At 43.5% G+C, this 14817-nt stretch overlaps 1 protein-coding gene across 3 annotated transcripts; it reads right to left on the bottom strand.

Moving 5' to 3' along the window:
- Positions 1-593: 593 nt before the first annotated feature.
- Positions 594-14311, bottom strand: LOC121924270 (zinc finger protein 397-like). 3 transcript variants are annotated; one of them, XM_042455584.1, is made up of 6 exons: positions 14186-14311; positions 9355-9871; positions 8496-8622; positions 6662-6735; positions 5282-5408; positions 594-1821 (listed from the first exon to the last, which is right to left on the bottom strand). In XM_042455584.1, exons 2-6 carry the CDS (start codon positions 9772-9774, stop codon positions 917-919), a joined length of 1653 nt encoding a protein of 550 aa, XP_042311518.1. In that variant the 5' UTR covers positions 9775-9871; positions 14186-14311; the 3' UTR covers positions 594-916. The 3 variants fall into 3 exon arrangements, with proteins under 3 accessions (XP_042311518.1, XP_042311517.1, XP_042311516.1); XM_042455583.1 differs by lacking the exon at positions 14186-14311 and adding an exon at positions 10870-10998; XM_042455582.1 differs by lacking the exon at positions 14186-14311 and adding an exon at positions 10758-10905.
- Positions 14312-14817: the final 506 nt, after the last annotated feature.

The raw sequence follows: 14817 nt of genomic DNA, 5'->3' as shown, positions 1-14817 counted from the left end.
AACTGTGGGTTTTTGTATTTTTAATTGTGTTTTGACATTCTGTACCCTGCCTTGCAGAGGCTGGAAAGAAACAATTACTACTACTATTACTATACCACATATTTTATCTCAGGGACTGTTACAAAAACCAAGGCAACTTCAAACTGCAGTCCTTACAGCTTCCAAGTAATGCCCTATTTAACCTTAAAGCAATATCTTAGAGATCACTCTAGCTGATCCATACACACATCCATCCTTTACTGGATCAGGGGATTCCACACTGGATCTCCCAATCTCCACTAGTTTTCCAAGAACCTCATTCTGGATCTAACAAGATCCCACCCACGGATCCTTTGATCCCATTGCTTGGCACCAACTTGTGACAGGGCCTTGTTTCAAAACTTAGGTTCATTTTACCTCTTATCCACAGAAGGCTCCTAGACACTTGCTCCACTTTAAGTCATTAACACTGTTTTGAAATGTATAAGGGCCAAGGTCCCAAGTGTCCCCATAAGCCAATCAACGTTTTAGGCAACATACTTGCCTTTGTTTATAGCTTATAAAAATCACTCAGAGACAGCCACCATAAAAAAATAAACAATAATTTTATTAAATAACATCATGAAATAAAATAACTTATCTCGGTTACTTCAAGCTTAGTGTGGTTACAGTAACAACAAACAATTGCTATGCTTTCAAATACGTTGCATCCTACTCTCTCACTTTCAGTAGGAATACCCACCAGACCTAACTAGACTAATTGAATCACAGTCCCTACTGGAGTAACTGTACTGAATTCCCTCTCCTGTCAGAATCTTTATCAGATCTTCACTGAACCACCCCCCCCCATCTAATCCCTGACTCTAATCCCCCGTAGCTTTCCTCACAGCCTTCCCAAACTGTGATCGGTCGCCAGGAAGCCAGGTCTGCCTAGCAACTACGTAATATGCGGTTTCTCTCCACTGTGGTGTTGCCGGTGTTTCACAAGGGTTGCTCTTTGAGCAAAACGTTTACCACACTCCTGACAATTGTAGGGTTTTTCACCTGTGTGGACTCTTTGGTGTTTTACGACTTCTGGCCAGGAAACAAAACATTTCTCACATTCCTGACATTTGTATGGCTTCTCTCCTGTATGCACCCTCAGATGAATCACGAGGCATGTCTTTTGAGAAAAACATTTCCCACACTCTTTGCATTTGTAGGGTCTCTCGCCTGTGTGGACTCTTTTATGGACCAGGAGGTTTGAACTATGAGGAAAGCATTTGCCACACACCTGGCATTTGTATGGCTTCTCTCCTGTATGCACTCTATGATGAATCACAAGGTTTGCCTTTTGAGCAAAACATTTGCCACACTCTTGACATGTGTAGGGTTTCTCTCCTGTATGCACCCTCTGATGAATCACAAGGTATCCCTTTTGAGAAAAACATTTCTGACACTCCTGGCATTGGAATGGTTTCTCTCCTGTGTTGGTTTTGCACTGGCCCACAACGTCTGTGTGCGCTTTCAGATGTGTGATAAGTAGTGACTGGTAAGCAAAGCATTCTCCACATTTCTGGCATTTGTGAAGTTTCTTGACTGCGTGGGCTTCTTTGTTAACACTGTACAACTTATCATTAAAAGCTTTAGCAGGAACTTCACACTCAAAGGATTCTTTTCCAGCATGGAGCCTCTTGTAAGGCACAAGTGCTGTATTCCCAGAAACATTGCATTTGGAGGGCTTCTCTCCGATATAACGTTCCGTTTCTGAATATTGGGCTTGCTGGTGGCTGGTAAGTTCCAGTTGCTGCCTAGAACATTTCCCAAACTTAGCACATATATGTGTTTTCCTCCAGTTTTCTGCTGCGAAGAAGAAAAACAGAAAGGGATAAAATCCAAAGAACCCTATTTACAAATGAATCCACAGAACAAAAGTAGAGATACCATGCCCTCCTCTTATGGCTTAGGCCCAGACTATCTGAAAGCTATCTTCCTATAAGAAGCTGCCAGAGTATTATGATCTCTTTATCTCTCCACCACCCTCCCAGGCTTGGTTGTTGAGGACATGGGAGCAAGCCTTCTCGGTGGTGGCTCCTAGACTTTGGAACTCCCTCCCAAGGAGGTTCAGTCTATTCCCTCTCTGTTGTATTTACACCAGCAAGCAAAGACCTTCATGTTTAAACATGACTTCAGCCTTAACTGACCAAGACAGAGGTACAGGCAGTTAGGTATGTGGTGTTTTGTTATTAAATGAATGTCTTTAAAAGTAGTTTTAACTAGATGTATGGTTTAATTCTTTTTTTAAAAAAAACTTTGTATTTTTAAACTGCTCTGTTTTAACAAAAAGCAGTTTATGAATCAAATTAATAAACTTTCTCCTCACGGCTCTTTTAGGCTCCAGAAAAGATCATTTCATTTTTCATGATATTTTGAGATGTTTGGAGTTTTTACATGCTGACTCTCCTATATTATGCTACTGATTTGAGTTCTGTTTTACCTGCTATGTCAGTTTTATTTCCCATAAAAGAAAAAGCATAACCATATATGACAGGCCAAGGGAACTGCTCAATATGTCTATAGGCAAGACCTTGGGGGCAAGCACCTGATTGTCTGGACTGCTACTTTCCTCTCATTTGGGCTTTCCAAGGGGCATTTGCTCCCAGAGACACAGAGTAGGCCCACTGAGAACAGAGGCTTTGGAAGAAAGGTCTGAGGGAAGGGAGCGTCTTATCTGAGCCAGGATTGAACCCTAGAGTCCAGTAGGGCTCGGTGCTTAGTAAAATTGGATCCTGTTGGAATACACAGAGCATCTAAGACAGGAGTGGAAAACACACAATCTGTGGGCCACACACTGCCCTGCCCTATTTTTGTGCCAGGCTGGGTACTGATTTTAATGTCCTCGGAAGGAGTGCCAGGCTGAGTCGAACCTGATCCCCTGGTTGGTACTGAACTTACAACCTTGTGGTTTGTGAGTGAGTGACTGCAGTACAGGCTTTTAACCACTGCGCCCCCAGAGCTCCAGAATATCTGGATTTGAAATCTTGTTCAGTCTATACAAAATAAAAATCTTTGCAGCCCTCAAACAGGTGTCAACCCTTCCAATAAGGACATCTGCCAGGCCTATAAGCAACAAGCTTTCTGATCCTCAATTAGGGGCCACCCTTTTATGACAAGGAGCTTACTACGATTTAAAAAAATATACTGGAAACCTTTGTTCCTATAATTTCTATCTCCCTACCCCTGGGCATTATTCTTCTACTCCAACCTATAAGAGTCCATTCATAATCTACACACCAGGGATGAGCAAAGTTGGGAGCTTAAAGGCTATATTAGCGGTCAAGCAAATTTTGGAAGCATGAACCACCAGCACATCTCTTACCACAGAAAAGTTCTCTGAAGAAATCTTTGCAAAACCCCTGGGGAAAATCACTCTCTCTCTCAACCTCAGAGGTTGCAATGGCAATCCCTCTCTGAAGAAGTCTTTGCAAAACCCTGGGGAAACCTTTTCTTCCCCCATGCTCCCCCTCCAGAGAGAAGCCTACTGGGCCTTGTAGAAACCACTGCCTCTCTGCCTGCCTCCTCCACAGCTCCCTTTGTAGTCTCCGCTTGGCTGCAGGAAAAGCTCCTTCTCCTCTGCCTGGCCAATGGGGATGGAGGAGCTGGAAGCCTGCCTGCAGCCTCTCCAACACAAACGGAAGCTGCTTTGCAAAGGGGAGGTTGAGACGGAGAGGCAAGAACCAGGAGTCCAGCTGTCCCCCGGACATAATGCAGAGGCTGGACGGGACCTTCCCCAAAGTCAAAAAGGCATGATTGTCCCACCAGAACCCGTGAAATGGCAACCCTACATACAAGTCAAGGGAAGGTATATTTCTGTTTATGTCCATCCTTCCCATCTGTCCTCTTGTAGCCAAATCGAGAACATCGACATTGGTATGGTTTCAGCAGCCAAATCTTGTTCCTGATGAGAGGCGAGCAGGAGTGGGAAATCTATGAACTTTCATGTGCTGACCCACTATTGCCCCCATTATACCTCACCAATGGCTACAATGAAGGCAGTACAGACAGGTCTGACAAAGACTGAGGGTAACAGGAGTTTCAAAACACAAAAGCATACAATTATAGTGTTGTAAGGGGCTGCAAGGCCTACCTATTCCAACCCTACCATGCAGGAATACACAAGTAAAATAGTCTAGAAATATCTCTATCCAACTTCTATTTAAAAACCTCCAAAGAAGGAGAGTCCACCATCCTCCAAGGCAATCCATTCCACAAACAGAAACAAAATAAATACAATTAAAAGTTTGCTGCCCTTTCCTGACTCCCAAAGTTTATGACAATACAAAAAAGTAAGTTGCAGGGAGAGATTCACCAGAGCCCACCAAATATATTCTATTGACAGGGATAGAAGTGGAGCTGTGCATACAACAATATTGTGCATTGCAGTTCCACCCCAGCACCAATCACTGACATGGGTTGTCTAATGCTGTCACTGCATATGGGGCTAAGTAGTGCTATGCAGATATTCAGCCACGTAGGCAATACTGGATTGCAGCCAAAATGTGATGGCTGAAGCTGTCACCACACTCTGCCTGAAGTCCTCCTCTGTTTTAGAACACACCTTTGCTGAAACAGACACTGGCTGGAACTTGGATAACAGTGTACATATATGTAATTTGGGATTATGTTAACAAGTCAAATTTAGCTTCTGGCCACCCAATGAACCTGAAACTTCTAAGAGCCCCTGTCACCAAATGCCCTGCTGAGGTCTTGTAAACTCAGGGCCTTGGCTTTCCTTGACTGAATCAATCCACGTATTGTGTGGTCTCCACTTTTTTCTTCTGATGTTATGGAGCTTCAGACTTTTCTTTCACCTCTGTGCAGGCCAGAAGCTGAACATCTTTTCATCTTGGGTCCAGTTGCATTGTAAAACACAGTCCTCTGCTCTTCTGTTTCTGAGAGATCCTCTGCCAATGTCACCACACTCCAATACTGTTGCTGCACACTAGCTGTTTCGCACATTTAGTCTGGCTCCTCAGCAAAAGCTTGGGAGACCATACCAGCAGCTAAACCTCTTGACTCATAGAGGCATGCACTCCCACTACCATATTAACAGGAATTATCATCAACAAGGAAACAAGGGAACCTTACCAAGACAGCCCACTATCCCACAGATCTCCTCTATGACTTGTTTATATAGGGCTCATCCCTTTCCCATTTTGGTTGAGACAGGACCCTCTTCCAAGAACTGTAGCTGTTAGTGCTATTATTATAAATGCATTTTAAAACAGAAAACATGATCGTCCAGGGAAAGAGAGAACCTTACCAAGGAAGGCCATGTTCCCATGGATCTCTACTGTGATCTGCCTATGTAGGGCTTTCTGGTCAGGATCCAGCAGGGCCCACTCCTCTGGGGAGAAAGACACAGCCACTTCCTCAAACATCAACAGATCCTGGAGAAAAAAGAAAAAGGTTCCTGCTAACTCTGGACATCAAGATGACTGCAGCCTCTGGCAACTGGAATAAAGTGGACTCACAGGCTGATAAGGCACCAAAGGAAGCCAAGGTGAGATTGATTCTTCCACAAACACCAGCATGAGCATTGTAGATGAGGTCTGACAAACACAGGAACCTCAACCCATGACACAAGCTACAGCTGCAGTAAAAGAAGATTGGCTTGGAAGAAATATAACTGAAGAACAAAATGGCAAAGATCATACTCTGCAGTATTTAAACTGGGGGTAGTCAAATGCAGATGGGCTGGGCAGGCCAAAGTGGGGCATTTCAGTAAGCCAGAAGGGATGCTGTGTCACTTCCATGTTAGCCAGTTTTCAGCTGGTGTTTTATGTTTATTTTTCCATTATTAGGGAGAAGTCCCTGATAGTAAGAGCTGTTCAACAGGGGAACACACTCCCTTGAAATATAGTGGAGTCTCCTTCTCTGGAGGTTTTTAAACAGAAACTGGATGGCCATCTGTCAAATGTGTTTTGATTGTGTCTCCCTGCCTGGCAGGGGGGTTGGAATGGATGGTCCTTGGGGTCTCGTCCAACTCTATAATTCAGTTCTGGGGGTGGGCTGTAGATTTTTATGGCATATCCTCCAACTGCCCCAATTTGGCAGGGACAATGCCAATTAACGTAATCCTCTTTTCTCCCACTTTTTCATTGGCTTTTAAAATGTCACCATTTCTTTCTCTTCCCCCCTCTTCTCTCTTCCCCTCCTTTATTCTCATCTTACTTGAGTTGCTGCAAACTGTGTATAAGGTGCAAAAAGAATTGGCATTCCATTAAACTCGGCTCATGTAGTGTAGTGTTTTGAATGTTGGACTATGATTCTGGAGACTAGGGTTTGAACTAGGGTTACATTTCTCTGTGTTGAAATTCATTTTGTTTGTTTTGGTCCAGCTTTCTTATTTGTTCAGGTCATTTTGATTTTGACCCTATTGTCTGGAGTATTAGCTACCACTCCTAATTTGATGTAATCTGAAAATTTGATAAGCATGCCCTCTATTCTATCATCCAAGTCATTGAAAAGGATGTTAAACAGCACGAGGCCCAAGACAGAACCCTGTGGCACCCCACTGGTTATTTTCATCCAGGATGAAAAGGAGCCATTTGTGAGTACCCTTTGGGTTCAGCCATTCAACCAAGTACAAATACATCTAACAGTTCTCAAGGCCTTTTGTTTCAGGATTTCTTCTTCTTACCTGATCTGTTTCTGTTCCACCGCAAAGAAGAGAAAGAGAGAACTGTATCTTTGTTGGTGGCATCATTCCATCCTCTGTGGGAAAAATCAAGGTGGGGGAAGCTGTTCACGTACACTTGTGTCAGAGGTTACAGTTTTGAACAAATATTCACTAGGAAGTACAGGCATAGCTCAGCCAACAAAATCTCTGACAAAGAAGCTCCTTTTTACAACCTCACTGTATGCCGACTCTGCCCCCCCCCCCCATTTCTTCATTCTGTGTACAACTGAAACTATTTTAGCAGCATCAGCATGAGAAGAATGGTGAAAGAGGGCTGGAGAAACATAGTTTTCAGTGTCTGGTTGCAGCAATATGTCTGGACTCTGGAGTAAACAATGCAATAAAGCTTGAGCTGAGAAAGAATGGAATTTTACTCTAGTTGAACCTATTGTAGCCGTGTGCCTGTCAACACACAAGGGAAACAGCAGAAAATGGAAGAGCAGAGAAGTCTGCCTAAACAGCTATTCTAGCATTTTTAAAAAGCATTGATCTATGGGTTTGCCCACCAAAATAGAAATTGTAAGAAAAGGTGAAAGAAAGTGAAAAAAAAGGTCATCTAAAGAATCCTTAAGAAGGTTGAAAATGTTTTTGTTGACTCATGCAAGGCTTCCTTAGCCTCATGGTTTTACTTCACATTTGCATATTGTTAGTTTTGGATAAAAAGTGTGCTGAAACATGTTAACCTACTCTTCTTTTTCTGTGGTTCAGGAACCATCCCTATTCTTTCCATTTTATTTGTGCCTATGATGTGAAACTTTCTGTTAACAAATGCCCAAGGACACATCAAGTTTGTCTACTGAGGTACATGTGTATTCTTTCAGAAATATTAAAACACAATTACGCATCCAGGAACATACCAAGGACACTTGGGTACAGTGGTTCAGATTTTGGGCTGGGGCCTGAAGAAATCCAGTTGTAGCCTACACTGAGTCCTGAATTTCACCGGGCAACTTTAAGCCGCCATCTTCTCTCTATGAGACTGGCCTACCTCACAGGATTGTTTTTGTGCAGACAAAGGAGAGAGGTGGTGGAAAGTAATCAGGGACTGGAAACCCAGGGAATAAGTCAGGTATGAATAGAAACACACAGGGACAAGATGCACCATGTATGTCAGGGATGCATAAAGTCAATCTCTGCAGCTGGAGATGAGTATTCCTTGTGCGGAGCAACCTTTAGGTTGAATAGCAATGTTTGGTACCAGAAGTGCAACTGAATGGGCAGTGGCATGCACAATGGGACTGCAAGCACATCTGGCAATAATACCCCACTACTTCCAAACAGAAACCTGACAGTAAAACAAGCCAATAAAATGTATACCCAGCATAGGGTAGTGGTTTGAGTATTAGGATTCTGGAAGACCAAGATCTGAATCCCTGCTTGGCCATGGGAACCTACAGAATGACCTTGGGCAAATCATACTCTCTCAGCCTCAGAGAAAGGGAAACCCCCTCTGAACAAATTCCACCAAGAAAACCCTTTGAAAGGTTCCCCATAGCATCACTATAAGTCTGAAACTACTTGAAGGCACACAACAACAAAGGTATCTTCACGTAATTTCATCTTAAAGTGACCCTGGGAGGCACTTGAGGTGTAATGGTTTAAGCATTGGATTACAACTCTGGAGACCAAGGTTCAAACCCGTTCACCCATGGGAACCCACTCTATCAGCCTCAGAAGCCCCTCTGACCAACCAAGAGAACCCCATGATAGGTTCATCGTAGGGTTCCCATAATTCAGAAACCACTTGAAGGGAATAGCACCGAGAAGATTCTGGCTAGAGAAGCTTCATTCTTACCTTGCAAGGGGGGCCCTCCATCACACTCCTGCTTGATCTCTCTCCACTGGGGACTCTGCCTCATGTCCAATGGAGCTTTCTCTGCCACAGAGAATTCAGAGTCAACTTCTCTCAAGATATTTTTGAGCTGAAACAGCAGTGAGGATACAAGACACAGAATTTGGAGTAAGATGAGAAAATAGCAAATGCTTTTGGTGAAGAGGTTTGGACTTATGTGGCATGAAACATCAACCCACATCGAAGTCAGGAATAAGTCAGCAGCTCATTAGTCCTACTTGAAAGTGACATACAGAGGTCCTGCAGTTTTTCCCATACACGGGGGGTCCGGAATGGATCCCCCGCATATACAAAGGGCACAATGTATATGGCAACAACACTGCTGTTCATAATTTATTGTGTTGGTTTTGTCATAAAAAGGGGAAAAAACTCAGCAAGAGTAAATGTGATTCGTCCCTCAGAATGAGAGCAGGCTACTTGCTGGAGTGGCTGGAAGCCCATTCTGCTCCTGAGTACATGAGGGCCCTACTCTGCCACTGGAGTCACCATGGGAGAAAGTCCAGTTGTATGGCAGTGCCAGCAAGAAAACCTGGCACTTCCTTTGAAATCCTGGCACACAAAGAGAACACACCTGGATTAAAGCAGAATCACACTTCTAAGAGGCTTCAGGGACTGTAATTCCACTTCCTCCCAAGGTGAATCCTCCCCATACCCCTCCTTATCAAAGCCAAATCTGGGATCCCCACATTTCAGCAAAATCTCTTAGGGGGCCAATTGCCACCTTCAGTCATCAGAGGGTTCCAAAAAGGCAGCCCCAGAGCCATCAACTGCCCATCTTTGCACCAGGAATAGATCTTCTCACCTGTGGCTCTTTTGGCTTCTTCTCTGCTTCTGCCTGGCTCAGGAGGAAACCTTCTGCCAGGACCACCGCCTGAGAACAGGTTTCTGCCCCACATTCCCTGACCCACTTCTCCATCTCTGGGGGCAGGATAGTCAGGAACTGCTCCAGGATCACCAGGTCCAGGATCTCATTTTTTGTGTGGCACTCTGGCTTCAGCCACTGACGACAGAAATGGTGGAGTTGGCTGCAAACCTCTCGGGGGCCTTCACCCTCTTCATAGGAGAACTGCCTGAAGCGCTGCTGCTGAATGTTTGAGTTGGCAAGGTCCCCACCCAGGAACCTCTTCTGGACTGTCCTCTCCCAGAACTCCCCAGTGCTCCCAGCTCTAATGCCATCAGGGACTCTTCCTCCTTCAGGATGGCCTATGTCTGGCTCATCCATCTTTGTTTTTTTATGCCAGTCAAATCACAAATAGGATCAGTTATTCTCCTTCTGTCTCTGGGCAAAGATGTTCCTAAGCTTGCTTTGCTGAAGCACCCTGTAAAACCAATACATTGTTCTGTTATTAATATTATCAGGTATTTACAGAAGACCATTAGTTTACATTTTTGTGTCAAGAATTGTTAACCTGGTACAGGTACTGTACAGGTGCCAGATCCCATCTTATCTTGGAAGCTAAGCAAGGGTCAGGTCTGGTTAATACTTGGATGTGAGACTGCCAATAAATACTTGGCAAAACCACCTCTGAGTACACCTCAACTAAGATAACCCTACGAAATTCGTGGAGTCACCATAAACTGACAGGCAACTTGAAGCCACACAGAAACAGAGGAAAGAAAGAAAGGTAAGGTAGTTTGAGAATGTTTTTTCATCCAAGAGCCAGTATCAATAGATTGAAAAAAACCTGATAGAGTGAAAAGTATCAATAGCGTGAAAAGCAATTTGAACTTATATCCATTTAAAACAAGACATCATGCTAGTACATTTTTTACATTTAATGTTACATTTTATGCTGCATATAACACATATTTATGTTGTATTTATTTTCCTATTTATCATATTATCCTACATTCTATATTCAGCAGTTCTTTAAAATCCCACTACAGCTCCCACTCCTTTTATCAAGTACACTGCCTCAGCACATGGAGGTTCAATTTCTGACTACGACAGCTGGGAGAGAGAGTCCTTGGGGGAATAGAGCCAATGTTCCACACATGCCAGAATCCTACTTTTGGAAAGTCTTTAAATAGGGCTGTCATCCCCTCTTAAGCTTCTCTTCTCCAGGTTAAACATACCCAGCTCCCTAAGTCTAAGACTTGCAGGAAAACAACACAACCACACACCAAGAGCAACATCCTAAGAGCACTTGGCCTTTGTCCCCACTGCAAGAAAGTCCTCCAGGCAGCCTTTCTCCCACCTTGTACCTTCATTTTGAGGAGAGCAGCATCAGGAGCAAACTGGGGGTGACCTGTTTGGGCAATAGAGGACCTCCTTCTCCTCCCCTCTTTCCAGGCTTCTCCCTTCCCCAACTCTCACCTGGCTCCCTTCTTTCCCTCCTTTGGCTTCTTTTGAGCCCAAGAACCAGGGATTGTTGTTTCCAGGGGGACTCCTTTCAGTGTGACACCACTCCCCCCTCTCTCCCGCTGCGCAGGGGCTTTGTTCTTGGCGGCCATTTTATCTCCCACTTCTTATCACGTGACTGACGCCAAGCCAGGCTCCTGGCAAGATCTAAGCCCAACACTCCAATCCGTCCCCCGGAAACAAGGACGAGGCGCAAAGGGTCCGCCTGGGCCAAAGGTTAGCTGATGAACAAGTGTGGAAAAGAACATATACCTTTACCACCATCCCACTGCAGCAGCTTCACTGGCTACCAGTCCATTTCTGGGCATGATCTGCCTATGATTTTTAAAGCCCTATATGGCTTGGATCTACACTGTCTGCCCTTAACTCCCTGTATAAGCCTGCCCAAATTCAAGGGAGGGCTTTCTCTCCATGCCACCTGGATCACAAGGACAGATGCTAAAAACCAGGGAGAGAACCTTCTTTAGTGGCTGCTCCCAGATTGTAGAATTCCTTCCTGCAGGGAGTTCAGTTGGCCCCTTCTCTTAAGTGAAGAGCTTCTCATTCAGCTAAGCCTTTGGTTTGTGGTGGGTTTTTATTTTTAATTTCATTATAATCTTTGTTTTTGTATTGTTTTAAACCTCTGCTTTTAACTGAACTACAGTGGGTCCTTATTATCCACTGGGGTACGGTTCCAGCCTCCCACGGCTACCAACCCCATGGATGCTCAAGTCTCTTTCAATATAATGGCACAGTAAAATAGTGTCCCTTATGTAAAATGGCAAAATCAAGGTTTTCTATTTGGAATTTATACTTTTTAAAAATGAAATAAATAAATAGAAATAAAATCCACTCAGAAGCTGAAAAGGTGGAGTTCTGTCTTTCTCCTTCTTTCATATATTTGGATTATCTCATCTACTTGATCACTGCATAGGTGTGAGCAGCACATCTTCCTTTTCTACGCTCAGAGGTCCTGTCCACTTCCCAACAACTACACTTGTCCCTCCACATTTGCGGCTTTATTTAAGGCTTTTATTAATATGTACTCTCTAGGAATCTAGGTCCTCCAGAGCAACTCTATTGTCAACTTTAACCCAAAGTAGCACTGAAGGACCTAGAGATTCCTAGAGAGAACTCTCCACTAGGCCTTTGTAGCTCCTCCAGCACAATTCTATGGTTAATGTCTGGCGGATGTTGATCACAGAGTTGCCCTACAGGACTTAGACATTCCTAGAGAGGTGTTCTCTCAGGTAAAAACATAGCGTTTTTATTTGCGGGTTTTCCACATTCACAAGGGCCCTGTGCCAGCGAATTTGGAGGGATGAGTGTATTTTTCTAATGATCATTGTTATTATTATAATCATTAGTGTTCATACCTTTTCCACTGCCCCACATCCCTGCACCCAGCAGACAGACAAATATAGGTATACCTCAGTTAACCAAGTATGTTTCAACAGAACACAGGGTACAAGAGACAGAAATAACATGGAAGGAATAAGGATACTTTCCAGTACCAAATAGAAAATATCAGTTCATCATGTTTCAGCAAACCATTCATTCAAAATTAACAATAGGCTCATGTGAAAGAAAACAATCAGGTCTTGCATAAAATCATAGAATCATAGAGCTGGAAGAGACCTCAAGGGCCATCCAGTCCAATACTCTGCCATGCAGGAATACACAATCAAAGCATTACTGACAGATGGCCATATAGCCTGTTTTAACACCTCCAGAGAAGGAGGATCTACCACACTCTGAGGCAGCATATTCCACTGTCAAACAGTTCTGACTGTCAGGATGTTCTTCCTAATGTTGAGATGGAATCCCTTTTCATGTAGTTTACATCCTTTGCTCTGTGTCCTTGTCTGGAGCAGCAGAAAATAAACTTGCTCCATCCTCAATATGACATTCCTTCAAATATTTAAACAGTGCTATCATATTTCTTCCCTAGTCTAAACTTACTCAGCTCCCTCAGTTTCTTCTCATAGGGCAGTGATGGTGAACCTTTTAGGGACCAAGTGCCCAAACTAAAATGCTTTCAGGCACCGGGTGTTACCTGAAAGCATACTTGTCAAGCCATGTGTCCCCCATCCTATCGCTGTGCAGAACTTCCAGGGGAAAGCAAGACTTCCAGGGCAGGACTTCCACCCTCCAGAGGCGAGGCGTCCATCCTCTTGGAACAGGATTTCTGGGGCAGGACTTCTTCACCCACCCTTCTGGGCCTTCATCTGCCTTTCCGGAAGCAGCTGAAGGCCCATAATGGTTAGGAAGGAGGAGGAACAGGCATGTGCCTGTTTTTCCTTTTTCCCATCCTCTACATGCTACAAAAATGGCTTCACATGCCATCTCTGGCACACATGCTACATATTCGCCACCATGGTCATAGGGTATAGTTTCCAGACTCTTCACCATTTTGGTCATCCTACTTTGGACATGCTCCAGCTTCTCAACATCCTATTTGAATTGTGGTGCCCAGAACTGGACACAGTATTCCAAGTGAGGCCTGACCAAAGCAGAATTGAGTGCTACTATTACTTCCCTCTATCTAGACACTATACTTCTATTGATGCAGACTAGAATTGCATTAGCTCTTTTAGCTTCTGCATCATACTGTTGGCTAATGGTCAACTTGTGGTCTACTAGGACTCCTAGGTCTTTTTCACATGTACAGTTGTCAAGCCAGGTGTCCCCCATCCTATCGCTGTGCATTTCATTTTTTCTCCCTAAGTGTATTCCCACATTTCTAGGTGTTGAGATTTTGTTAGTTTTGGCCCAGCTTTCTAATCTCTTAATGGCATTTTGAATTTTGGTTCTGTCCTCTGGGATATTAACTACTCCTTGTTAGTAAGTTAGCTACTCCTTAATTGTTAAAAAGTTAACAAAAGCTTGCATAAATGAAAATGCTTTGAATCTTCTAGAGATCACTTGAAAATTACTGCAAAATGCCTCCAGCAGTTTTTTTTCTTTCACCAGCCTCTACTGTTCTTGGGTTTTACATTTTGGTAGATAAATTTATGTATCTTGGTTTTCAGGGAGGGTGGGACGGTTAAACATGCTTGGGTAGCTGATGAAGCAGGTTTATCTACTTTCCCCTTTTGTCTCTGTTTTGCTGTTCACACATGCTCAAGAAAGGATGCAGGAGGCAGCTGCTATTCAACTTGCCTGTTGCAGGAAATAGATGACAAGGTTAACATGAGTCAACAAGATATGAGAGCACAAAGGAAAAAGAAGAATAAGCTAGAATGTGTAGAAGCCTAGAGAAGTATACCATTCTGCTTTTGTCAGTGCTTACCTGGAGTTCTGTGTTCATTTTTCGGCATTATTGCCTTTAAAGCCCTAAAGGGCTTGGGTCCAACTTATCTTCGGGACCGTCTCCTTCCGTATAATCCACCCCAAGCACTCAGGTCCTCTGGGAGGAATCTGTTGCAACCTATAAAAACTAGATTGGGATTCAGGATTGATTATTTTAACATGTAAGTCATCCCGGTTGTGTTACACAGAAGGGCGGAATATAAATGAATTTTAAATAAATTATAAAAAAACCCTCTATTTTGTTTTGTATTCTAATTGTATAATTTGCTTAACTATTGTATCGTTTTATACTTTCAAGATTCTTAGGTTGACAGGTTTTAGTATTGAATTGATGATGTCTGTAAAGTGACATGTAAATAAAAGATGCTATATAAACAAATAATAATAATAATAATAATAATAATAATAATAAATACAAGTATCATCTGGTCAGCTTTCCTGGGAGGAATTGGGAAGCAGGGAGAATGACAGGGGGCGTCACAAGGGCTTGTGGCCTCTTATCAAATATGTGTGTGTGTATCCCATTACAAGGAAGTCCTCCATGCTGCCCCCTCTTCTCCCATGTCCAGTCTGCAGTCAAGGGGGAGACTGAGAACAGTGACAGGGAACCCC

This window comes from Sceloporus undulatus, chromosome 2, assembly GCF_019175285.1.
Source record: "Sceloporus undulatus isolate JIND9_A2432 ecotype Alabama chromosome 2, SceUnd_v1.1, whole genome shotgun sequence".
Taxonomy (NCBI): Eukaryota; Metazoa; Chordata; class Lepidosauria; order Squamata; family Phrynosomatidae; genus Sceloporus; species Sceloporus undulatus.
Note: the sequence above shows the minus strand (reverse complement) of the source record. Positions and strands in the feature narration are given on the sequence as shown.